General features: G+C 48.6%; 1 protein-coding gene across 2 annotated transcripts; it reads right to left on the bottom strand.

Annotated features, from left to right (window-relative positions):
- Positions 1-212: 212 nt before the first annotated feature.
- TRIM56 (tripartite motif containing 56) lies at positions 213-5,315 on the bottom strand. 2 transcript variants are annotated; one of them, XM_084881537.1, is made up of 3 exons: positions 5,173-5,315; positions 4,233-4,306; positions 213-4,134 (listed from the first exon to the last, which is right to left on the bottom strand). In XM_084881537.1, the coding sequence occupies exons 2-3, from the start codon at positions 4,277-4,279 to the stop codon at positions 1,842-1,844; spliced, it is 2,340 nt and encodes a 779-aa protein (XP_084737663.1). In that variant the 5' UTR covers positions 4,280-4,306; positions 5,173-5,315; the 3' UTR covers positions 213-1,841. The 2 variants fall into 2 exon arrangements, with proteins under 2 accessions (XP_084737663.1, XP_084737664.1); XM_084881538.1 differs by lacking the exon at positions 4,233-4,306.
- Between the last annotated feature and the right edge of the window lie 21,276 nt (positions 5,316-26,591).

The following is a 26,591-nucleotide window of genomic DNA, read 5'->3' as shown; positions in this document are numbered from 1 at the left end:
TAAATAGTTCTCATAGTTAGCATATATGAGGGCAGTAGCTCATTGTCCTAACAGACCACAATCTGCTTAGCTGTCCCCCACAGCTGAGCAGTTTCCAGTCAAGACTGTAATTTATAGGGTGGCCACAAATATCTCGGTGCAAATATTTTTTTCCTTTTGAATTATTTTCCCAGAACATACTCCCCAAAGTGAGATAACTGAGTCTTATAGTCTTTTTCTTTTGGACTCTTGTCAAGTATTGCTAAAATTCTCTCCAGGAAGCACCGTTTTAGAGTGCCAGGAGCCTGTTTCTCCACGACATATTTTCAAAATGTATTTCTGACCCACGAAAGCAGCTGGCCTTTAAAAATCGTTTTGCTTAGTAGTCTTGGCCTGTGCACGTTTCCTCCTGGGCACAAGGCCTGTTTGGTCCTCGGACCAAGTAAGATACGTTGGCCACTGCACATATGCAGGCTCAGCTCTTACTCAGATCAACTCTACAGATGCAGTTTTCTCATCTGACTGGTTTTTAAAATCTTCATTCTTTGCTGTACACATTTCAATTTTTATGTAATTGAATTTGTTCACCTGGCCTTGAAGATTTTCCCCAATAAACAAGCAATAACCTCCCCTTCCCCACGCTCTGCGCTTTCCACTTGGACTTGTCCTAACCCCCGTCTCCCCCCGAACACTCCGTTGTCCATGATCCTAACATTACGATTCCCTAGGTCATCGCGCGACAGCCCCTGGCTGAACATACCCACCTCCGTGCCACCACTGCCATGACCCATGGGAAGAACCTGTGGCTGTGGTTCACCCCCAATGAGGTCCTTCCCTCCGGTTCTCACTCCTCCACCTTCCTCGCCCCGCTACCACCTTCTTAGGGTTTCCAGCCGTCTCCCCAATCCCACAGCAGGCCTCTGGGCTTGGGTGTTGGCCCCGGCAGCAGTGGCCTACCGAAGGACACACTCCCTCACCCCTTAGTTCAACCAATGAACGCCAACGTTTCTCCAAAGGAATTTTGCTGGAAAACTAAGAGGAAACTAAAAATAGACTCCAGGAAATGTAAAGATATAAACACAGAAGAGATTTTACATCCTACGTAAGTCTTGGCTCAGAGGTGGGCGGAGGGGGGCACCGGGGGTCCCCTTCTCTCACACTCAGAACCCCGAGGAGCAGACTCGGACCTGCCAGGCTGTCTGCTAGCAGCGTTCTCTGTGTGGACTCTGAGGTCAACGTCTCTTAGTCCGGGCTGGCGCCTGCCCTTGGGAGCCCATGAAGCCCACCCCATAGGGCACCAGGGAACGCCATGGTCAGAGAAGCCTGCGCTCCTGTGGGAGATGCCATTAACTGCCGTTTCAAAACCCCAGGCCGTTCCAATCCGGGGAGAGCCAGTTCTCAGCCCTAACAGAGGCACGTGCCTGACACACCCTGAGACCCTCTGCCCACCTCCCCAAGACTCCCACTGGGCTCCTCCACCAGGAGTCATTTTTTCTCCCCCCGAAGAATGCTAATTAGGACAAGCTTACAAATCTCAGAGACTTAAACTATAACAACAGTAGCAGAGGGGGTGGCGGCGGTGGTGGGGGCAGTCACCCACAAAAAGCAAGAGGTGGTTAGCTCCCAGCACCCTGCCTGTCCCTCCTCCTCTGCTTCTGAGGGCTTCAGCCATGCCCCAAGCCTTGGTCCCTATCTCTGCTCACCCAACAAGGGGCTGGCAGTGAGGCACGTTACATGGAAAGGTTGCTAACACCCGCCCTCTGGGAAAATGCCCTCGTCCGCCATCTCCCATGATAACCCTGCCTCCCTCCTCCTGCCCGCTCCCTCCCAATCCCACCCAGCTCCACCCCAGTCCCAGCCCCTTAACTGTCAGGAGAGCGGACCCGAAAGATGTGGATGGTCCCATTACTGAGGGACACGACCAAGTACCTGCCGTCCACCATGGTGGTCACCCGGGGCTTTTCCAGGCCGTGGTAGGCCGTCAGGAAGTCGCCCAGCAGCGACCCCTTCGGGTCCAGGATCACCACCTTGTTGACCTCTCGGAGAGTCAAAAAAATATAGCCCTTCTTATCCACAGACACGGAGCCTGGCTGGCAGCCGTGCAGGCCCGGCCCTCCGTACTCCCCGATCACCTGGCCCAGCCCGTCACACACCACCACACTGTTCTGCTGCCAGTCTGACCCCACGAAGTTGCCCTGGGGACTGGCGGTCAGAAACACCAGCGCCCGCAGGCCGCGGTTGGCCTTGCCCCCGGGGATGAAGCGGGTGGCCAGGCTGCCCTCCATGTTGTACACCTCCACGTGGCCCGACACGCTGACGGCCACCCGGTCCCCGCTCGGCATCGCAGCCACTGCGTGGCTGGCCTGGGACAGGCTCAGCGCCCGGCGCCACTGCACCTCCCCGTCGGGGCTAATGAGGTACAGCCGAGCCCCCGCCGAGAAGGCCACCGCCCCCTGCAGGGCGGCCACGCTGCAGGGGGAGCAGCCCTCGGGGACGGGAATGGCGCCTTTGTAGTCGCCGTTCAGCGAGAAGCGCTTCAGAGCACGGTTCTGCTCGTCGGCCACCAGGATCTCCCGGGGGCCGAAGGGACAGAGGCCCGTGATCCGGGGAGACCGCTTGTCTCCAGGCATCCGCGTGGGAAAGCTGCAGGAAAAGACAGGCCTGGGCAGGAGCCCAGAGCCCTCCAGGTTGGGCCCGGGCGCAGGGCTGGGCTCCCGGGAGATGGACTTGAGCCTGCCTTTGAACTTCCTCTTCTTGTTGGATCTGCCGCCCCCTGCAGTCTGGACTTCTCCATCTTCCTGGGGCGCCTGGGATCTGCCTTCTCTCGGGGTCTGGGCTCTGTCCGCCTTTGGGGTCTGGGCTCCGTTTTCCTGGGGCACCTGGGCTCTGTCCTCTTTGGGGGTCTGGGCTCCATCCCTACTCTGGGGCTGGGCGGCACCTTGTCTCTCCATCTTGGCCCCATCCTCTCTGTGGCCCTGGGCTTCCTCTCCTCCCTGGCTCCCAGCTCCCTCTTTCCCACCGTCCTTTTGGGACTGCTGGTTCTCGAAGGAGAGCCGCAGCAGGTGGCTGTTCTTGTCCAGGAGCCCCGGATGGAGCTCCAGCTGGGGCAGCGGACAGGGGGCTGGCCCAGGCACCCAGGGGCAGCCCTGCAGCTGCCGGAGCCTCTGGGCGATCGCCCCCTCCAGCGAGAGGATCTCGGCCTCACGACCCAGGCTGAGCACCCGGCGGGCAAAGGCGGCCGCAGCCCTGGCCACCTGCTCCCGGCTCTCCAGCTCTCCCAGCCGTTCCCGGGCGGCCTCCTCGGCAGCCTCCACGTGGGCCCGCAGCTGCCCCAGCACCTCCTTCTTCTGGGCCAGGAGGGCCCGGAGAAGTCCCTCGGCAGCCTCCTCCACCTGGGCGCCCACCCTGGCCGCTTGCTCCCGCAGGCGGGCTAGGGCTTCCTTCTCCACCACCCGGGCGGCCTCCAGCTCGGCCAGGTTCTTGTCCACGCCCGCGAGCAGCTCCTCGAGGCCTGGCCTTCGGGCGCGCACAGCTTCGGCCAGGGGCAGGCAGGGGTGGTCCAGGTGGGGGTCCAGGCGACACTCCCGGCACAGGAGCTGGGAGCAGGGCTGGCACAGGAAGCGCAGGGCCTCGCCCGGGTGCTGGGGGCACTGGGCCGCCTGGCGCTCCCGGGCCTCCTCGTCATACCACCCCGCCCGGTAGCCCACCAGGTCCACCACCCGGTGGGTGTGAGTCTGCCGGGTGCAGCGGTGCCCGTCGGCACAGGCCTGGCACAGGTCATCGGCACAGTCTAGGCACCGGGCCGTGGCCGGCCCCCCGGCACTGGCGCCCCCCATCAGGGGGCACAGCGCACAGGCTGGCTTTCCCGCATGCAGGTCTCCGCCGGCCCGAGCCCTCACCAGGTCCAGGAGCCCGTTGACAAAGAAGTTGGTCTTGAAGGCGGCCACGCCGGCTGGTGGGACTGGCACGGTCTCCCGGCACTCAGGGCACCGGAGGTGGCCGCCCTCGGCCAGCTGAGCGAGGCAGTCCTGGCAATAGGTGTGCAGGCAGGGCAGGGTCTTGGGCGCCCGCAGCTGCTCCAGGCAGATCTTACAGGCCAGGAAGTCGCTGCTCAGGGCCTCCAGGAGGGAGGGCGAGGATCCTTGGGACACCATGCTGTGAGCCAAGAGTCTGAGTTAGAGAGCTGAGCGCACCCCCAGCCTGCCCTCCTGCCTCTCCCCCGCGCTCGGGCCCCACGGGGACTGCAGAATCACCTGAGTGGCCAGGAATTCTCCTCTGGTCTTCTCAGTTCTCTGGCCATTTGCTCTGGAGCCAGGGAGCTGCCCTCCTTGCATACATTCAGCAAATATGAAAAAAGTCAGTGCTGCTCGCATGTGTGAAGAGATGTAAGAAATGACAAGACGGAGAAGAGAAACCCTGGCCTCCGAGAGCGAACGGAGTAACCACAGGCCTTGTGGCAAGGGTGGCCCAAGCCCCCTGTGAACAGGTCCTGGGGTCCCTGCTGGGGCCGAGGTGCTGGGGTGGGGGGCACACAGCCAAGGCCCAGGTGGGCGGAGCTGCCTTGACTCCTGGCGTTTGGGGCAGCATCAGGGGCTCCGATTTCCCTGGCGCATACCCCCGTCTTCAGGACCCTGGGAGTGGCTTCACGGGGAGTAGGGGCCCCACTTCACACCCCGACGCCCTGCAATGGGGTCTGCAGCAGGCAGCAGGGAGGCCCAGGGGAAGGGGCTGCCCTGCCCTCTCCTCCCAGCGCTGGGCCTGGGGGTCTCAGGACCCTTAGCCCAAACTCCTAGCGCCCCCTCTTCTTCCAGGCTTTCCTGCTGCAGGAGGCCCTCTGCCCGCCCAGGACCTCTGCGGGCCTGAGATGCGTGAGGTCCATCTGGGAACCCTCGCAGCTCCCTCCCGGCAGCAGGGAAATGCAGAAGGGACTTGGGGAATTTCCCCCAAACTTCCGGAAAGTGGGGGCCGGGGGCAGAGCTCCGAGGGCGGGAAGGGGTCTCCCCCAGGGAAGCCTTGGGCCTCTGGTCCCATGGGGTGCCTTGGGGGGTGCTCCCGCCCAGCCCCCCCTCTCGGCCTGACTTCCGGGTCCCTCTCTCCGCCTCCCCCCCTTCCTCTTCCTCCCGCACCCTCCCTCCCTTCCCCCACCCCTTGCAGGTGAGCGCGCCCCTCCGCGCCCTCCCGGCCCCTCCCTACCTGGCCCGGGCGGACAGTGGGCGCCAGCACCCGGAGCGGGGGCCGAGGCCTGGACGCGGCGGTGGCGGGGTGCCTGCAGGAGAAACAAAACTGAAAGTAACTGTACTTGTGCAACTTCCGTCCCAGCCCCGGGACACCGACCAGCTCAGCCCAGGCCCCGCCCTCCTCCCCACCCCGCCGTGGGGGCCTCTTCCTGGGGGGCTCCACCCCGTCCCAGCGCAGCCCCCTGGGGGGCTGCGGACCTGCGGGTCAGCTGTGGCCTCAGGGCTTGAGCCAGGCGTGTTTGCTCCTCTGAGGGGAGAACGTGAGAGGTCTCCTGTGATTCAGGCCGGTCCTCAGGCCGGATCCCAGGGCTGCAGCTTATCTGCCCATCCAGCCCCTGGGGAGGCCCTGGGTGCCCTCACCTTCTGCTGAGCCAGGGGGAGCCTGTGGGAGCCAGATAAGGGCCCTCCGCCTGAAGGCTTGGGCCCAGGCTTCCTGGAGGTGGTGTCCCTGGAGATGAGTGTGAAGAGAGACCAGGGGTTTGGGGGTCGCTTGGAGAGGGATGCAGGGAAGAGTGTTCTGGGAAGAAGGAACAGCAAGGGCGTGGACAGCAGAGGAATGAAATGGCACAACTCTCCCAGGCAGCTCTGAGGAACCTAGGATGGTTGGTGGGGAGGGGACAGATGAGTGGGGCCCATGAGGTTGTAGAAGGAGGCAGCATGGCCAGATCATAAAGGGCCTTATGAAGTGCATGGAGTCTTGAGTTTCATCCAAAAATCTAAAAGAAATCAGTGAAATATATTTCCCCCAACATCGTATGAAAAATGTGAAGCACAAGGAAGTTGAAAGAATTATAGCAAACCCTCCTATACTCACTGCTTGGATTCTGCAGTTCACATATTTACTATAGTGATTGATTGATTCATCATATATCTATTCAGGTACGCACCCCTTTATCCGCAATGACAGGATTTCAGCAGGAAACCCAACTGAGGAGAGCTCACTCAGGAGCTGAGAGAGGAGAGGAGAGCCTGACCACAGGGCCAGGGAAAAGTGTGCGTGTGGCGGGGGTGCGGGGGCAGGCGGGTCTGAACGGACCTTGGCAATAGGGACCGAGAGGACGGAAGCCCCACAGGTAAATTACTGTGGAAGGCAAAGAAGCCACGGGGCTTTGACCAGCCCCGGGAGGGAGGCAAAGGACGGAGGGCAGGATGCCCACAGGTGTTGTAGGTCTAGAGGTCAGGAGGATGGGCCAGGCTGGTGAGGTTTTCATGCATCTCCCTATGGCGTGTGCCTGTGGTTTGGAGGAGGTCACTGGGCAGTGCCCAAAGGAGAGAACAGGGCTGAGATGGCACGATGGGGAGCAGAGACATTTAAGGTAAGGTGGCCAGATCATCCCGCTTTTGGTCACCTTAATTAAGGGCAAGTGGGGGAGGGGTTGGGGCTTGCCGAGTCAGAAGCAGTTGCTGGAGGGGTAGGTGGAGATCCAAGAGGAAGATCACAGAAGGCATAGCTGGAGGAGGACCAGTGATGAGGAATGCTGCAGACCAGGATGCCAGCCAAGATGAGGACAGAAAAATATGTTGCCATGGGTGTGCCCGAGTGCATACATACACCTGCACGGGCGCATGGCTTCTGCGTGTGCTTGCTGTGCACATTCAAGAGCATTCGTTGAAAGCCTGATAGATTAAATAGAGAAGGGGACCGGAGACCCATATGGCAGGACACAGGCTTTATTGGAGGGAAGAGTACCCCTGCTGGCTGCTTCCAGAAAGAGGGGTGGAAGAGAGGGAGGGCCGGGGTACAGCACCTTTAAGGATAGGGGACGGGGCTTAGGGCACTCAGCACACGCTGATTGGTGATTAGGGACCTAGGGACTTAGGAATGGGAGCGGGGCTTAGGGTATTTGGCAGGTGCTGATTGGTGGTTCGGAGCTCAGGAATGTCTGGCTGCAGGTGGGGTTTATGTCTGCTCATCAATTGGAGGAAGGGAGGATCTATCAAAGCCTACTGTGGACAGTGTGCCATGCACTGTGGAATATTCAAAGAGAAACAAGATATGCTCCCTGCCCACAGTTTGCAATCTAAAAGGGGAGGTGCAATATGTACATGGTGGAATATGAGACAGTAAGACAAATGTCATATTAAGATGCCCTTCTGTTGGGTATTTAGCATGAGCTTGACATGGGGTGTTGTAAACATACCCCGATTCAATCCTCACAGTAACCTGGTGAGATAAGTATCATTATTGCCTTCGTTTTACAGGCTAGGAAACCGAGTTAGAGAGAGAAAAGGTGATCCACTGGAGGAGGCCACATAAAGTGCTGTGCCGACCCGAACGAAGGAGGGCTTGTTTGCTCCCGGAGTGGTGGTGGTGGGATAGAAATCAGGAAGGCTTCCCGAAGGAGGAGACTGTACAGTTACTGCCCTACCCTGCCTCCCTTAACGTTGGACAAAGCTTAAAGGGCCAACGGTGTGGGGCCAGACCCCAGGATTATAGAAAAGGCTCCTAAACCAAGTGATCACTCAAATCCAGCTCATTGATAAGCATTACTGAAACGGAACAATCAATGGCTCTGAGCTGCCTGTCATGACTTGAGCCGATGAAGCAGAGACAGCATTGAACCATATGTGAGCGTTTATTCCAATAATGCAAGCAGGTAATGGGAGAGCAGCAGGTCACCCACAAAATCAAAATCTGCTCCTCCCTGCCCCCCCCCCCCCCAAATAAGCCAGCTGTTTATATTGGGTAGGACAAAATTACATGGGGAAGTAGACAAAAGAGTAAGAATGGGTATGGAAAATGGGCAGTTTACAGGCAGTGTGGGCTGGGGGTTGCCAAAGCCTTGGGGTATGCAAGGGGCTGGTGCCTCTGGGTTCTGCAACGAGGTTGTTAATCTTTCCATGGTAACTGGCAGCTCCCGGATGCAGAGAATGGGCTGAATTTCCAGGTGAGCTCCCTGGTCCGCCCCCCACGCTCCCCCCTGCAACTTCCGACCACGTTTGGAATGTGCATTCTTTAATCAGAACAAACAATCGCGGTTAACATAGCATGATTAATATTTCTTATAATTATAGCTAGTCCCCAATAGTCAATGTTTGCCTCTGACATTACCATGGAGACATGTTCTGGGGAGAAGGAATTGGGGGTAGGGTGGAAATAGTTGCTGGAGGCTGAGGGCACCTCTGGGGGAAGGTGGTTGGTCTGGTTAGAATGCTGTTGGGTGGAGAGTGGGTCGGGAAATGGCAGTTGAGCAGGCAGAACAAACTAAAATTTCCTGTTTAGAATCCTCCAAGGTCTAAGGTCATAGGGAGGCATTAGAGGATTTGGAAAGCTTGGACTTTGTTCTGAAGTTAATTGGGGGTGTTGGAAGTGTTAGCAAAGGTTTTTAACCTTAATTTACATAAATAATAAGGGTAATTTAAAATTCATTATAAATACATGCCATTATAACAAAATATTTTTTGTATATATTTCCTTCGTTCACTATCCACATGAAATATATTTTACATAATTGTATTTGTAGTAAATGTTAGGTCTGATCAAAGGATTGAATCCACGCCCCCTCCCTCGGGAACTGACCTTTAGACCACTTCACAGCCTGCATTCCCTTTAGCTGAGACCACATTCCGACTGCAGAGACAACATTCCACCGGCTGAGACCATTATCTTTTCCCCCCCAGAATTCTCCACCCAGAAAAAGCCCATTCCTTTCAAATCTCCCACTCCGCTTGCCTGCGCGCTGGTGCCGTTTTGGAGCTCAGCCCATTTGGTTGCCCAGATGACCTGATATATTTATAATTCTTTACCCCTTTGACCTCGTGCGCTTCTTCTTCGGGGATCCTAATGTTTGGTGCCAAAACCAAATTCATGAATTGCTTTTTATATTGCAGCCTATTTTTACTGTGTGGAATCATTATCACCTCTGATACATGAGTGATAGTATTATGTGTGTGGTTTTAGTTTCATTTGCCTTGTATAGTTTCTGTTACCTCCAGGTTGCTTTTCCTCCCTTCCTTTCTCCCTCTTTAGATGGCTGTACTTATTATTTCACTTTTTTTTTGTTTGTTTGTTAATCTTCACCAGTGTGTGTGTGTGTGTGTGTGTGTGTGTGTGATATTATTATTGATGTCAGAGAGGCAGGGAGAGGGAGGGATAGGTAGAAACATCAGTGATGGGAGAGAATCATTCATTGATTGGCTGCCTCCTGCACGCCCCACACTGGGGATCAAGTCCACAACCCAGGCATATGCCCTGATGGGGAATCAAACTGTGACCTCCTAGTTCATAGATCGATGCTCAACCACTGAGCCACACCAGCCAGGTGAGGATATACACTGAGTGGCCAGATTGTTATTTTAATATATTTTATTGATTTTTTACAGAGAGGAAGGGAGAGAGATAGAGAGCTAGAAATGTCGATGAGAGAGAAACATCAATCAGCTGCCTCTTGCACACCCCCTACCAGGGATGTGCCCGCAACCAATGTACATGCCCTTGGCCAGAATCGAACCTGGGACCTTTCAGTCCACAGACCGACGCTCTATGAGTGGCCAGATTGTTATGACTGGCCAGATTATAATGACCACCACATTAGTACTTCATTGACACTTCCAAAAATACTGAATATTGAAACTTCCTAAGCAAATACTCTTAAGGTTTTATTATTATTATTTGGATAACTAATTCACTTCATTGTACTGATGATAATAATATAAAGTGGTCATAATAATCTGGCCACTTAGTGTATATCCTATATAGTAAAAGGATAATATACAAATTGTCCCCTAGACCAGGATTTCAACCAGCAGGCAGGCCGGCCAATGGCCCATGACCCCTCCCTCTGGCCAGGCTGGCTGGACCCCACCCATGCACAAATTCATGCACCAGGCCTCTAATATATATATACTGAGTGACCAGATTATTATGTGTTCAGATATCATGATAATCTGGCCACTCAGTGTATATGTGTTTGTGTGTGTATACTGTGTGTGTGTGTGTGTGTGTATGTATGTATGTATATATATATGTAATTTTTGGTTTTGTTGTTAATCCTTATCCAGGGATGTTTTTTCATTGATTTTTTGAGAGAGTAGAAAAGAGAGGGAAAGATAGAGAAACATTGATGTGAGAGAGACCAGTGGACTGGTTGCCTCCAGCATACATTCCACATGGCGGGGGGGGGGGGGGGGGGCAGTTGGTGTGCAAATCCACAACACAGATATGTGAATCGAACCCTCAACCCTTTTGTTGCCTGGGCTGATGCTCTAACTACAGAATCACACCAGCCAGGATTAGTTCACATTTTAAAATTAGCTTTCTGAGGTACAATTTAAATATAATAAAAACCACTAATTTAAGCCTATAGTTGAATGAGTTTTGAGAAATGTATATAGTCATGTAGCTAACAACACAATCATATATAGTACAATATAAAAACAAGGAGATTGACTTTGGAACAATACTATTAACTAGACTACAGATTTTATTCATATTTCACCAGTTTTTACATGCACCCAGGGTGTGAGTTCTATAATATACAGTACATCGTTCTATGCAAATTTATCACAAGTGTAGATGCATGTAATCAACACTATAATCAAGATGCCAAGTTGTCCCATCAGCACAAAGAAACTTCCTCCATCCCTAACCTCCCACAGCCACCGATCTGTATTCCATCTCCATAATTTTGTCGTTTCAGGAGCGTAATATAAATGGAATCATAAAGAATTACACATTTGGAGACTGTTACTTACTGTTCTTAAGATTCATGCAAATTGTTGCATATATATCAATAGCCCATTTCTTTTTATTGCTGAGTCATATTCCATTAAGTGCACCACACTTTATCCATTCTCCCATTGGAAGACATTCGGATTGGGGTTATTACAAATACAACAACTATGAACATTTATATAGTTTTTTGTGAGACCATAAGTTTTAATGTCTCTGGAATAAATGCTCAGAAGCATGATTGCTTGGTTGTATGGTTAGTGTATGGTTAGTTTTACAAACAACCGCCAAAACATTTTTCAGAGTGGCTGTACCATTTTACCTTCCCACCAGGGATGTATGAGATCCATTTTCTCCACATCAGCAACATCATTTGGCACTGTCAGATTTTTTATTATTATTATTCCATTATTGACTAGAGGCTGGGTGCACGAAATTCATGCACTCAGGGGGTGGGGTCCCTCAGCCAGGCCTGCACCCTCTCCCAATCCAGGAGCCCTTAGGGGATGTCCAACTGATGGCTTAGGCCCCTTCCCTGTCACTGAGGCAGGAGAGGCTCCTGTCACTGTCGCTTTACTCGTCAGCCATGAGTCTGACTTAGGGCTTCTGGCTGAGCTGCATTGCCCCCTGTAGGAGCACACTGACCACTAGGGGGCAGCTCCTGCATTGAGCATCTGCCCCCTGGTAGTCAGTACACATCATAGTGACTGGTCATTTTGCTGTTTGGTCAATTTGCATATTAGCCTTTTATTATATATGATTTCAGAGAGGAAGGGAGAGGGAGAGAGAAATCGAAACATCATGATGAGAGAGAATCACTGATTAGCTGCCTCCTGCACTCCCCACACTAGGAATCAAGCCTGTTATAGGGCCATGTGCCCTGAGTGGGAAGTAAACTTCAACCTCTTGGTTCATAAGTCAACACTTAACCACTGAACCATGCTGGTTGGCCATATTGTCAGATTTTTAAATTTCCTAATAAGTGAGATACCTCATCACTGTTTTTGTTGAACCATCTAATGATGGTTCACATGTTTATCTCCCCTCCATATATCTGGGGAAGTGTCTGTTCTTTTGCCAGTTTCTTAAATTGGATTTTTAAAATTACTATTGAGTTTTAAGAGTTCTTTATATGTTCTGTATAAGTCACGTGTCAGATTTGTGATTTGCAAACACCTTCTTCCAATCTGTACCTTATTAATAATGCTTATGGTGAGGCAAACATTTTTAATTTTGATGAATCCAATTTATCAATTTATTCTTCTATGGTTTATATTTTGGTGTCATGTCTAAGAAATCTTTGCCCAACTAAAGGTCACAGTGATTTTCTTCTAGAAGTTTTATCACTTTAACACTGATATTTAGGTCTGTGATCCATTTTGAATTAGTTTTTGTACATGTTTTGAAATAATGTGTATTTGTTTGCATATGGGTGTCTCATTGTTCCAACCACTATTTTTTGAAAACAACAACACATCCTTTTAAAAAATATATACTTTATTTATTCCAGAGAGGAAGAGAGAGGGAGAGATAGAAACATTAATGATGAGAGAGAATCATTGATGGGCTGCCTCCTCCATGCCTCCTACTGGGGATTGAGTCTACAACTGAGGTAGGTGTCCTTGACCAGAATCTAACCTGGGACCCTTGAGTTTGCAGGCTGACACTCTACCCACTGAGCCAAACTAGCTAGGACAACACATTTTTTCTCCTTGAATTATTTTAGCATCTTTGTAAAAAAAACAATTGACCACAAATGTGTTTATTTCTGGATTTCCTATTCTATTCCATTATTCTACATGTCTACACAACCCAGGTATGTGCCCTTGACCAGAAAGCAAACCTGAGACTCTTCAGTAAGCAGACTGATGCTCTAACTACCAAGTCACACCAACCAGGACGTCAATTGTATCTTTGCCATTTATTTCCAACTAAGTGGGCGCATCTATTTCTCTGATTGGCTGCCTATAAGATTGAAATCTGACCTGCCTCATTGACAAACCTTATCATTCACAATAGGCTTTCATTAGTTTCCTAATGAAACTGATCTTACATGGCATCACAGAACAGTCCTGCCCCCCACCTTCACATCACCTCTCCATGGCCTTGGTCTGGATTTCTTTCTTGGGTCTTTCATCACAGCAAGTACCAGGCCCCCACCAAATAGGCACAAGAACAGGTTGACAGTAAAAGAAAGAAAAAAATCATTTAAACATGAGAGAACTGGAGTGGTTGCATTGATATGTTAATATATACTAATGTTTAACAAATAGAGACAAAGAGGGACATATCATGATGATAAGAGGAAGAAGTAGAAATTACAGGCATTTAACAACAGAAGGAGACAAAAACTACAAGGAGAGGTAAAATCCATAGTGTCCACACAGCAGTTTCTGTTCCAGTATTTTTATGGCACAGCCGTGAGCTGGGTTTAGCAACAGGTGAGCAACTTAACAGCGGCTCTGAGAACTGAGCACAAACATGCATAGAACTCCCATCTCCAATGGCTTCCCGTCTGTTTGTTTGTTTGTTTGTTTGTTTATTTTTTACGTGACTCTCTTAGCAATGCCTATTCCATTTTATTTCTCCTTTATAAGTAGCTATGCAACCAAGCGTATTAAAATGAAGTTATTGTATACTATTCATATAAATATAAAATTATAGTGCGAAACCTAGCCTGTAGTGCTGGCATTGGTGCTTCTGTCGTCCAGAGCAGCCAACATGTGGGTCTGATGTCCGCTTAGGTCTGGGTATATCCCAAACACGCCAGGCTGAAGATGTTCACTCTCCCCGAGAAGCATGGCTGATGCTTGTCTCCTGCTCCAAAGAAGTCATTTCTGCCTCTAGCTGTCCAGTGTCCAACCTCCTGCTCACCTCATGGATAAGAGCTGTTACGCCCAGTCCCCATATTCCTGTTAACACGAAGCTGGAATGCAATCACTCTTGTAGCAACCAAAATTGCTTCGAGTCACTCAAAAGTCACCTGGTCCCTGATCAGCCAGCCATCACAGCCCAGGACCAAAAAGAAGCTGCAGGATCGGATGTCTAGCGATGTCAGGTTAACAGTAGTCCCTTTTTCCTTTTACCCTCCTTGACCTCTCTGACATTTTAATTATTTGCTTCTTTATAGTCCCAGCCTCACGGTGCTAAGGAAGTTTATTTCCTGGTAGTTGGAACCTCCTAACTTCTCTATGGAAATTTTCTAAAGGTATCTTGGCTTGGACTTAAAAGCCTCTATTATTTGCTCTTCCATCCTGAGACTAGAACCAAGAAGCTCCTTCCACAAAGTTTCCTCCTCAATGCCTGTAAGCTGGGGTGAAGTCCTATCTCATAGGTAGTATTCCCATTTTATGAGGTTGAAAAATGTTGAAGAGATTTACAGGTGTTCCTTTACACCTCTTGCGGCACTTATGTAAATTAATCAGACCTACGCAAATTAATGAGGCCTCTCTGACGTGTAAACGTGTTGATCACTCCCTTCTCAAAACTGGCTTCTCTCTAGGCCTGTGCCCTTCCTCCTCTGAATGCTCCTTTCTGCGGGTAGCCCACCCAGCAGCGCAATCCAGTCCGAGCTGTCTTTGCCACCCCGGCCCACCAGAGGGAGCTCTTACCCTGCCGAAGCTGACTCCACTGCAGGAAAAGCACATCCACCCAGCCAAACCACCTCTCCTTGTTTCTGGGTCCTGGGAGGTGCCTGTCAGCCGGAGGACTGCTCTTGCCAATCATCAGAGGCCCTAGGCGCCCTCTATTCTGATACACCCCCAGGTCTCCCTTCATCTCCCTCTTTTTACAAAAAAATTTTTCATTCGTTTTTAGAGAGAGAGGGAAGGAGAGGGATAGAGAGAAACATGGATCCATCTGCTGCCTCCTGCACGCCCCCCACTGGTTCGTGGGTCCACGCTTAACCATTGAGCCATAACAGTCGGGCCCAGCTCCCTCTTATACTAGTAAATCTCCCACAAAGATTTCCCTCTGTAGGGCATTAGATGCAAGTCATAAAGAGGCACCAAAAAACTCATAAATCAACCTAAATAATACTTTAATACAATATACATATTTAAAATCCACAATGAACATCCCATCAAAATTGTAAAGACAGGATCAACATGACCAAATTTCCCTTTTTCTCAGGCCTCAATTCAGCTCTGCTCGGCATTGCTGGACTCAACCCCGTCACTACCTCAAGGACCTCTTTTCTGTATTTGCTTCTCTTCCACACCCCCATTCATCTCTCCCCTGACTCCTTCTTTAGCATATTTGCCATCTTAAAACTGTTCACACAAAAAAGGAGCACATATGAAACCTCACAAGCTCAGGGGAGGCCTGCATGGCAAGGCTTACAAACTCAGAGACATAAAGTAACCAGATAGGACTGTCTGACATTAAAACTTTTTAACTAGCCCTGACTAGTGTGGCTCAGTGGATAGAGCATCGGCCTGTGGACTCAAGTGTCCCAGGTTCGATTCTGGTCAAGGGCATGTACCTTGGTTGCGGGCACATCCCCAGTAGGGGGTGTGCAAGAGGCAACTGATCGATGTTTCTCTCTCATCGATGTTTCTAACTCTCTATCCCTCTCCCTTCCTCTCTGTAAAAATCAATAAAATATATTTTTTTAAAAAGACCTTTTAAACTAAAAGTGAGTCTTGGTGGGTAGTCATGCTTCAGTCCAGCATCATCCTTGACAAAGTCAGTCTTTACCTTAACTGAGTCTATTGTCTTTTTGCCTCTAGGACAACACCTTTGGGATGTCAGAGCACAGTAATCCTCTTTTTTCCAGAACCCTCAGGGCACAGTCTCTTACCAGAGCCCTAGATCTCAGAACCCCTCGCTGCCATCTTGTTCCCCCGCCTCCATCTCCCTGTACTGTGCATATTCCCACCAGAGCCTGAGGCCACAGAACCCCATTGTTCTCTTGTTCCCACACCATCTCTACGCGTAAAACTTAATTGTTACCTGCCCTATACCCACCGACCTAAAGGAAAGAGTTCTCTCCATTTTACTCTTTATCCAACCTCAGAGACTGAAAATAAAACAATCTCTACTCATTGATAACATGGTTGTCCATGTCGAAAATTTCAAAGAAAAGAAAAAAAAAGAATTGGATGCTTGTTCGACTTAAAGTGGAAATGCTTCTCCCACCTCCTTAAAGTGCCCCCATGGATTTCATGAACCCCCTGGCATCTCCTCCTTTGATGGTAATGTTTAAAATAAGCTGCAAAACCGCCATTCTCCGGAGCCTTTTCTCAATTCGTCAAGATTTTGCTTCCTGGCAATTGTCAGTTTGGCTCAGATAAACTCATGAAAATTCTCTACAGGTTTGGACATTTTTTCTTTTGACATAACAGAACACCTGTCCCCTGCTTGACCTTACATGCTGAGGCTATCATTGCCTTTCCATTCTTCATTTTCTCTAAAACCGACTACAATTAGGCTTTGTTCTTGACGTTCCCGAGAAACTGTTCCAGCCAGCCTCGCGGACAACCTCCACCTTGTCTGTGCTCTGACAGAAGAGATCACCCGCCCTTGAAGCTCTTCCCTTTTGGCATCTTGGTCTCCCAGCTTCTCCTGGTTCTCGTCCTTCCCCCCAGCTCACACCTTCTCTGGGTTCTCCTATCTTCCTGGCCCCAAGCAGTGTCTTCAGACCCCCTCTCTGCCTACACTCCCTCCCCAGATGACCTCATCCAGTCCCATGGCTCCACACGAGGTTCCATCCTGAGAGGATGGCAGTTCTCAAACCTTCACCTCCAGGCCAGGTCTTTCCCCTGACTTCCGGGCTCATGTCCAATTTCCCTACCGAACATTTCCATCTGTAAGCTGAACAAGCAGCCCATTCTTCTTCTTTTCTTTGAAATTTTAAACAGACAATCATGTGATCAATGAATTGAGATTGCTTTATTTATTTTTTTCTTTTCGATCTGTATATCTTTTATTCATTTTTCCTGCTTTGTTGCACTGGCCAGGACTATGAATACAATATTTATTAGGAGTGATAAAAGAAAACATTCTTTTATATATATATATAAAAGAATATATATATATATATATATATTTCAGAGAGCAAGGGAGAGGGAAAGATAGAAACATCAATGATGAGAGAGAATCACTGATTGCCTGCCTCCTGCATGCCCTCGCTGGGGGTCAAGCCCGCAACCCTCCCTCGAATCGAACCCAGGACCCCTCAGTTTGCAGGATGACGCTCTATCCACCAAGCCAAACCGGCCAAGGCAAGAAAATATTCTTACCTCAGGTGGAAAACATTCAGATTTTTAACATTATACATCTTTCTATATGCCCTTAGCAGGTTAAGAAAGTTTTCTTTATTCCTTGTTTGATGGTTTTTTGTGTGTGTCATTTTAAAAAATGAATAGATGTTCAATTTTGTCAAATGTTTTTTCTGCATCTATTCAGGTGCTCATGCAATGTTTAATCCTTAGTCTATTAACATGATTAATTTCATTGGTTGCTTTTTAAAAAAATACATTTTTAATTTATTTTACAAAGAGGAAGAGAGAAGGATAGAGAGTTAGAAACATTGATCAGCTGCCTCCTGCAGGCCCCCTCGTGGGGATCCAGCCAGGAACCAAGGTACATGCCCTTGACCAGAATCAAACTTGGGACCCTTCAGCCTACAGGCCGATGCTCTATTCACTGAGCCAAACCTGTTAGGGCTCATTGATTGCCTTTTACGTGCTGAATAAACCTTGTATTCTTAGGACAAAACCTACTTGTTCTGAACACTAGCTCCCACATCCCAACCTGCCCTCCCATCCCAGCCTCAGGCATCTCCATCTCTTAAACAGCCTCATATTCCAGTTGCTGAGGCCAAGTGCTTTGCAATCATCTTTGATTCTGCTTTTTCTGTTGTATTGTGTAAATTGTCATCTCTCTCTTCAAAATGTACTCAGAATCCGGCCTCTTCTCCCTACCTCTTGCCTGAACTACTGCTATAATTTGCTCACTGGCCTAATGTGTTCATTCTATGGTATTTACAAAGATGAGATTTATGAAGTAACACACCATAGATTTATATAGGACTCATGTGTGTTTGAGAAAAATGTATGCTCTTTAAATTTCTGGAACCAAATTTTAATATGTATTTATCAGATAAAGTTTATAGTTCAAGGCTTACTTAACCCCTCTGTAGTCTTTTAAAAAATATTTTTACTGGTTTCTGAGAAGAAGGGAAAGAGAGATAGAAACATCAATGATGAGAGAGAATCATTGATTTGCTGCCTCTTGCACGGCCCTTACTGGGGATCGAGCCCACAACCCGGGCATGTGCCCTTGACCGAATTGAACCTGGGATCCTTCAGTTTGCAGGCTGACGCTCTATCCACTGAGCCAAATCAGGTAGGGCAACTCCTCTGTATTCTTAACATCATTTTTTTCCTGCCTAAGATATCAGTCACCAGTATATGCTTTTGTAAATATCTCACGAAGGCTATGAATTTATGCATTTCTTCTTGTAATTCTGCCATTTGTGATTTATATATTTTAAGTTATACTAAATTTATACACATTTAGAATTTTTATATTTTTCCAATAGGTTGAACATTTTTACCATTATGCTAATATCATATGTTAGCAATTGAGTTTTTATATTATTACTAGAGGTCAATGCACAAATTAGTTCAAGGGGCTCTGCCCTCACAGCCCCAGCTTCGTCCAGGTCATCTGGACGGTCGTTCTGCTGTTTAGTCTAAATAGCAAACTAGCTCTTTTTTATGTGGGATAATGCTGTTTGCCTTAAAGTCTTTTTGGCCTTCAAGATCTCAATTTCCCTTCCATATCTTTTCTCTGAGGAAATATTTACCTTCAGCCCAACCTGGAAATTAAATATTTGAATAAACTATTAATGAACATGAACTAATGACAATTAGTTATGTATATTTATTTATGTGAGAGTATATTTATGCTCAAGATACAGAGGGTACCCATACTTTAAGAGCACACATGAGCCATTCACAGACACTGACAAGGTACTAAGTTACAAAGGCACCTTAGTAAATTCCAAAGTTTCCTCATGATAGAGACTAACATTATAAATCAACAGCAGCCCAGCTGGCATAGCTCAGTGGCTGAGTGTTAACCTATGAACCAGGAGATCACAGTTCAACTCCCAGGCTCGACCCCTAGCAGGAGGCAGCCAATCAATGATTCTCTCTCATCATTGATGATTCTATCTCTCCCTTTCTTTCTGAAATCAATAGAAATTATATTTAAAGTCAACAACAAAAGGCTAGCAAACACATCTCATTTGTCTGGGATTTATTTAGAAACCACTACATTTTGAATCAGAGGTTGAAATCATGAGGGCAATTCTCTTTCCCTTTTCTATCTGTCCACCTGGCCTTCCAGATTCCCCTTGTCTTTCTTTCTTTCTTTCTTTTTTTTTTTTTTTTAATATATATTTTATTGATTTTTTACAGAGAGGAAGAGAGAGGGAGAGAGAGCTAGAAACGTCGATGAGAGAGAAACATCGACCAGCTGCCTCCTGCACACTCCCCACCGAGGATGTGCCCGCAACCAATGTACATGCCCTTGACCGGAATCGAACCTGGGACCTTTCAGTCCGCAGGCCGACGCTCTACCACTGAGCCAAACCAGCTTAGGCTCCCCTTGTTTTTCTTGAACTTTCCCCTGAACTGATCACTCTTTCATCCTCTATTTAGCTTCAACTCTGCCCATAGCTCCTGTTCTGATAACTCGACTTACCTCCTTTTTTTAAAAAAAATATTTTATTGATTTTTTTTTACAAAGATGAAGGGAGAGAGATAGAGAGTTAGAAACATCAATCAGCTGCCTCTTGCACACCCCCTACTGGGGATGTGCCTGCAACCAAAGTATATGCCCTTGACTGGAATAGAACCTGTGACCCTTCAGTCCGCAGCCGACACTCTATCCACTGAGCCAAATCAGTTAGGGCTCTATTTATTTTCTTTCTTTCTTCTTTATTTATTTATTTATTTATTTATTTATTTATTTATTTATTTAAAAAATATATATTTTATTGATTTTTCACAGAGAGGAAGAGAGAGGGATAGAGAGCTAGAAACATCGATGAGAGAGAAACATCAATTAGCTGCCTCTTGCACACCTCCTACTGGGGATGTGCCCACAACCAATGTACATGCCCTTGACCGAATTGAACCTGGGACCTTTCAGTCCACAGACCGACGCTCTATCCACTGAGCCAAACCGGCTTCGGCTCTACTTATTTTCTTATCATAGACTGATTTACGTGTTTACTTGTTGGTTTATTTATATAGTTTGTTTTTCAGGTTTAACTCTCTTTTTAATTGAAGAAGTAATGAATTGATGAGATAACAACTTGTCAACTGGAACAAAGGAGCCTATGAAATGTCAGTTTCTCTCTCTGGGTCCTCACCTCACAGCAACCACTACAGATTCTTGGTTTCTTTGTTTTATTTATTTTAATTGATGAAGCATAACATATGTAAATGGAGTAAGTGCACCAGTATTAAATGCTCTTGTGGCTGAATTGTGCGCCTTTCCTGCTAAATTCATATGTTGAAGCTTTAACCCCTAGTATCTCAGAATGTAACTATATTTCGAGAGGAGTCCTTTAACAAGCTGATTAAGTTAAAATGGAGTTCTTAGGGTGGGCCCTCATGTAATCTGGCCGGTGTCTTTATAAGAAGAGGGAATGTGGACACCCACAGAAACACCAGGGGTGCCCCACATATGAAGACACAGTGAGAAAGCCAAGGAGAGAGGCTTGCTGATGCCTTAATCTCAGACTTCTACCCTCCAGAAATGTGAGGAATAGCTTTCTGTTGTTGAAACCACCCGGTGTGGGGTATCTTGTTATGGCAGCCCTAGCAAACAAATATAAGTACATAGCTGGAGAAAGTTTTACATGTGTACATATGTGTAAGCACCACTCACATCAAGATACAGGCCATTTCCATCACCCAGCTCACTCCCAGCCAACCCTATTACCCAAAGGCCACAGGATCTGACTTCCATCGTTATAAAGTGTTTTTGCCTGATTTTGAAACTTGAGCAAGTGGGAAAGACCCCAAAAGGCATGTACAAAATGTTTATAGCATCTTCATTTATAATAGCCAATACTGGAAACAATTCAAAGAGGCAAATGAATATACAAATTATGGGATTTCATTGCATGGAATATGACATAACAACAAAGAAGAGCAAATTACTGATACCTGAAACACTGTGGAAGAATCTCAGAAATGTTCTGCTGTGTGAAAGAAGCCAGACACAAGAGAATGCATATTGTATGATTCCATTTACATGACTTTCTGGAACAGACGAAGTAATTTATAGTGACAGAAAGCAGACCAGTGGTTGCCTGAGGCTGAGATGGAATATGACTGCAAAGGGGCATAAGGAAACTCTTTGGGGCGGTAGAAATATCTTATATCTTCATTGTGGTGGTGATTACACAGATATGTGCATTTAAAAAATGTCTTCATTGAGTTGTGCACTTAAAATGAGAGTATGTAAAAAATGCTTATGTAAATTATACCTCCATATAGTGGTTTTTGTTTAAAGAAAAAATAAAAGCCAACTGTGGAACTTGGAAAAACCAGTTGCATGCCAGCAAGATAAAAATCTACATGATCCCTACTTGCTTAATCTTAAGACCTAAAGATATTCAAAAGCCAGTGCTGGTTTATTTCCCAAGTTCAGAATTAATTGAAAGAATGCAGGAGCCCCGTAATATCCACTTGATCTCTGATAAAGATTATCTTGGAGGGTGTGGCCAAGATTCGTGACAAAATGGGTTTGTTAACATTCTCTGTCCTCTTTCCCCAGATCCAGCCTTGGGACAGCCCATCTGGGAAAGGGTTACAAACTAGAGGCACTTACTCTTGACTGGTGCCTCAGCCTGCTCAGGAAAGAGGGAGAATAGAAAGAGACTTAAATTTCACTGTGTAAAGTCTTTTAAGAATTGGCACAACCATTGAAGAGATTTATACAAAAGGCTGTCACCATTGCAAGTAAAGAAAGCAGGCAAGATCCAGAAATAATACCTGGTGGAAGTCTTGCCACAGGGAATGAGTGTTTCTTTCAATTAATTCATGTGACCCCCTATGATACTGTGTGTGTGTGTGTGTGTGTGTGTGTGTGTGTGTGTGTGTTTGGTCTTCATCTGGCTTCTGTCACAGAGCTCCTAAAACCTTTGGAATGTCAGCCCTAAAGGTGTCCTTTGTTAGGTTAATGTGATTAGAGGGTTGGAACTTTCAGTATCACTCCCCCCTCTCTCCGCCAATCTAGGAGGACCAGATATGGAATCAATCCCCAGTGGCCACTGATGTAATCTATCATGCCTACGCAATAAAGCCTCCTGGCAAACCCAAAAGGACAGGATTCTGAGGGCTTCCAGGTCAGTGAACCAGAACTCGTACAAGTGCCACTGTTCAGGCCCGAACTCCCCAGGGACAGAAGCTCTTTTGTTCGGGACCTTGCCCTAGGTACCTCTCCACTGGACGGTTTATTCCTATTGTTACCGGAAAGGGGACCTGGCTCTGAGCGGGTCTGCCTAGGGCTGGCTGGTAGTGTCTGGGTTCTTGACTTCGTGCAGGAAAGATTTCACAACATGGATCCAGGCAATTTTGAGGGCTTGTTTATAAAAGCTGGGACAGTGAAACAAGGAAGGCTTCGCATAGAAGAAGCAACTGGAGAGAGCCTAGGTGAGGCTGCTTTAGCTCACTGGGCTATCAGAGAAAAGGTTCAGGAGTTAGCCGGGATGAGCTGCCGCTGCCCATTGCTCTCCTGGTTGCAAATCTCTTGGGGTCCCTTCGAGTTTATGAGATGAACACCTGTAGGGGAGGGAGAACAGGAAGGGAGAGGCGTAGGCATGCTTTTGTTCACCCTGGGTCCTTTGTCTTGAGGGCTCTATTTCTCTCTTGCAAGAATCTTGGGAAAGGGTTCCACAGTACATTCATCGGTTTGTGTGCGGGAGGCAACCAATCAATGTATTTCTCTCACATCGATGTTTCTCTCTCCCCCTTCCTTCCACTCTCTCTAAAAATCAATGGAAAAAATATCCTCAGGTGAGGATTAACACACAAAAACACCCCTAAATGAATAGAAACATAAAAAGATGAAATCCACAGAACATGTTCATATTCTTACAAATATAAAACAGAACAATATAACTTTCAAGGCTACAATAATATATTAAGGAATAATGAATATCTACCTAGCATATTGGAGTGGGCATGATGGAGGAGGGATGAGCCTTGGTTCAACTATTGACCGTAGGGTGATCTGAAATGTGTAACCAACTCAGGCCTCTGCACCTGACATCCTATTAAGAGTCCTCCGGGAGAGCAGTGCCCACACTTTGGAGTATCAGCACCACCTAGGTCCCATCCTGTGTCAAAGAGCTTGAGCATCTAGGTTCTTTTTGTTGTTGTTAATCCTCACCCGAGGATATTTTCCCCATTGATCTTTTCTTTTCTTTTCTTTTTTTGGGGGGGAGAGTGGAAGAGAGAAACATTGATGTGAGAGAAACACATTGATTGGTTGCCTCCTGCAAGAGCCCTGACCAAGACCCAGGTTGGAGAGGAACCTGCAACCAAGGTATGTGCCCTTGACTGGAATTGAACCTGGGACCCTTTGGCCCACAGGCCGACGCTCTATCCACTGAGCAAAACTGGCGAGGGCGAGCCTCGGGGTTCTTTGATGGTGATTCTGATCCTCTCCCAAGTAAGAGAACCACTGTTCTAGGAGAAGAGCTGTGGAATGGGTTAAATTGTGATCCTGCTCTCCAATTCATATGTTGAAGTCCTAACCTCAGTACCACCCCCCTCCCCACATGTAACCTTATTTGGAAATTCTGTAGGGTTGTTGTAAATGCAATTAGTTGAGATGACAATGTACTGGAATTACAGTGGGCCCCTAATCCAGTAGGACTGGTGTCCTTATAAAAAGGGGAAATTTGGACATTGCCATGCACACAGGGAGGACATCACGTGAAGATTGAGGGAGACCATGGTTGACGTGTCTACAAACCTCAGAACACCAAAGACTGCCCGCAAACCACCGGAAGGCAGGGGAGAGGCATGAAACAGATGCTTCCTCATGGCCCTCAGGAGGAACCAACCCTGCTGACACCTTGGTCTTGGACTTCTGGCCCCCAGAACTGTTAGGGAATAAATGTCTGTAATTTAAGCCACTTTGTGTGGGGGTGATTGATTACAGCAGTCCTAGGAGACTATTATAGGGGTCAGCCCCTCTTGGCGTGTGTCGGAGGTCTTGATCTGCTGCCTGGTGAGAGAGTTTTGAGGGCGCAGCCAAGCCTGCACGGCTATTTCTGAGAAGAGCTCCCCATCAGAGGGCCCAGTCCGGCCTGCCTTCCGGGTTTAAGAGCGAAGCCACAGCAAACCCTCGGCTACTCTGGCGGTGTCTCTGACTCCTTGCACCAGATGGCAGGCCTGAATATTCTCACTATGGGTCTCTGCAGTGCAGACAGCTCCATTCTGGTAAGGGAGGAAGATGAAAAGAAAACAGCTTCGTGCTTGATGCACTAAGGTTCTGCTCAGCCCCGAGCAGGGGAGAGCTCAGGAGCAGCTTCCCTTCGGTTTCCATCTGGTCGACCCCGTGGCATAGCGATGGGACTTCTCCTCCTGCTGAAAAACGCCCCCACCCGACCCAGGCAGACAACCTCTCTCCTTGTGGACGTGTTGGGTGAGAGCTAGCGATGATCAACTGTTGATGTTGGACCTGGTGTTGGGGAGAGAGCAGCCTGCTTTCCTTAAAGCTTGCTCACAGAGTGGGCTTTCAAACTAAGCATGCCCAGCGCGATCCTGCCCCCCCCCCCCTCGCTGGGTGACCACAGGCAAACCAACGGGCCCTTCAACGCCTCAGTTTCCTCATCTGTAAAAAAGGAACTAACGGTACTTCCTCCCAGTGTGTGGTGAGAACCCAACAAGATAAAGGTGTGTTTTCCACCCTTCTTCATCGGGCACCCGTGAAAATGATCGCTTTGGTCAGGCTGGAGACCATGTTTCCTGTGGCAGGGTGGGAGTGGGGCACCAGCCTTTGGCACGACCTGCCAGGTGGCTGAAGGGCTGGGGCTCCCTCTCTTCACAGATTTGGGCACCCTGGGTTGAAGTGCCCAGGGTGGGAAGCTAGGAATTGATGCACGTACATGCTTGGCTCCAGGGCTGGCATTTACCAAAGGCTCACAAATGGTTGAACTGTGACTGCACTGTGGACAATTTGGAAGTCTGGAGGTGCCCCCTGGCAGGGGCCCATCAATGGCCGGTAACAACTGTGAAGAGCAAAACACTCAGTCCTCTCCAGGCTTGCTGGGCCCTCCTTTTCCCAAAGATTCAGAACGTCAGTCCGATGGAAATGGAGGTGAGGAGGGCAGAAGCAGCAGCTCTATCCCATGAGCCAGGGCTCCACGGGTTCCTGCAGTTGCTCTGCAAGAACCCTGTGACTTCTCACCAACATCAGTACAGTGAGCTCTGCTCATGCCTGGCACACACAGGACAGGCTGAGCCCGAGAGTCCTGAGCCGGGGCTGCTGATGGCTGACCTTGAGTTTTTAACTGGCCAGCACCTGCCCTTAGCCAGCACCCAGAGAGGAGGTGCTCTAGGCCCCCCAGATCTGTCTGCCATCTTCCCCCTCACTCCTGGCTTCTCCATCACCCACGCCTCCCCCCTCATCACCTCCCCTTACCCCCGCTTCCCTGCCACCGCCACTGCAGACTTTAATCTGTCTGCTCTGACCTACCCTGACTCCCAAGCTATGAGACTTGTTTTTTTCTGAGTCTGCTGCTCTACTCACTTCTTGGTGCCCCAATTGTTCTTGACTTTAGCCAATCCCAGCCCCTGAAGCTCCACCTTGATGCTGGCTGACCTGTCCTCCCACCCCCACCCCCACCCCACACTGCCTCCTGACCTTGGCTCTCTCTAGGAGGCACTGAGCTAATCAGGCTCATTATCGCCCAGGTCCAAATCCATTTTCCTTGGTTACAACACACAGTAAATTTCCTTAGCTGCTGGCTCCCTGTGAGGCCTGCCTCTTGTCAGGCAGCCTGCCTTAGGAAGTCAGCATCCTGCATCCTCCCCCTCTCCCCCCGCTGATGTATCATCACGGATGAATCAGGCCTGCCTGACCCCAGGGGTGTCATCTAAACACCATCTCCAAAGTCACTTCACCCTCAGCAACAAAACACAATTGTCACATCTTCCCAGACCTAATAAATTCTCTGGGGTTCTGATTGCCACGGTCCTTACTGTTGTCCAAAAGAATATGCTCTAACCTGTGTGTGAGAGGGCTGAACTGTAGGGGATGCTTTGGAAATAATGTCCTCTTCTCTACACATTCCGAGGATGGATTGGCAGCATTAGTCTTTGTTCCCCATCAGGGGATGGCCCCTGAACTTCCAGCCTCATTTCATACTGTCCCACCCCCAGGGTCTTTGGGTGACTGAAAGCGACAAGAAAAGACTCAGAGAAGAAAAAGAAGGAAGACCAGGATGCTGTATTTATTCCCAAACCCAGGGATGGAGAAAATAGCTATGCTGACCGTTTCTTCTGTCTTGGTCTCTTCCAGAGAGAGTGAGGTGGGAGGAAGGGAGTGAGGGTTGGCTGTGGGAGGAAGGGAGTGAGGGATGGCTGTGGAGGAAGGGAGGAGGGTTGGCTGTGGAGGGAGTGAGGGTTGGCTGTGGAGGAAGGGAGTGAGGGCTGGCTGTGGAG

The sequence above is a fragment of the Pipistrellus hanaki genome (assembly GCF_964339955.1).
Source record: "Pipistrellus hanaki genome assembly, chromosome: 4".
NCBI classification, from domain to species: domain Eukaryota; kingdom Metazoa; phylum Chordata; class Mammalia; order Chiroptera; family Vespertilionidae; genus Pipistrellus; species Pipistrellus hanaki.
This window is presented reverse-complemented; position numbering and strand designations above follow the sequence as displayed.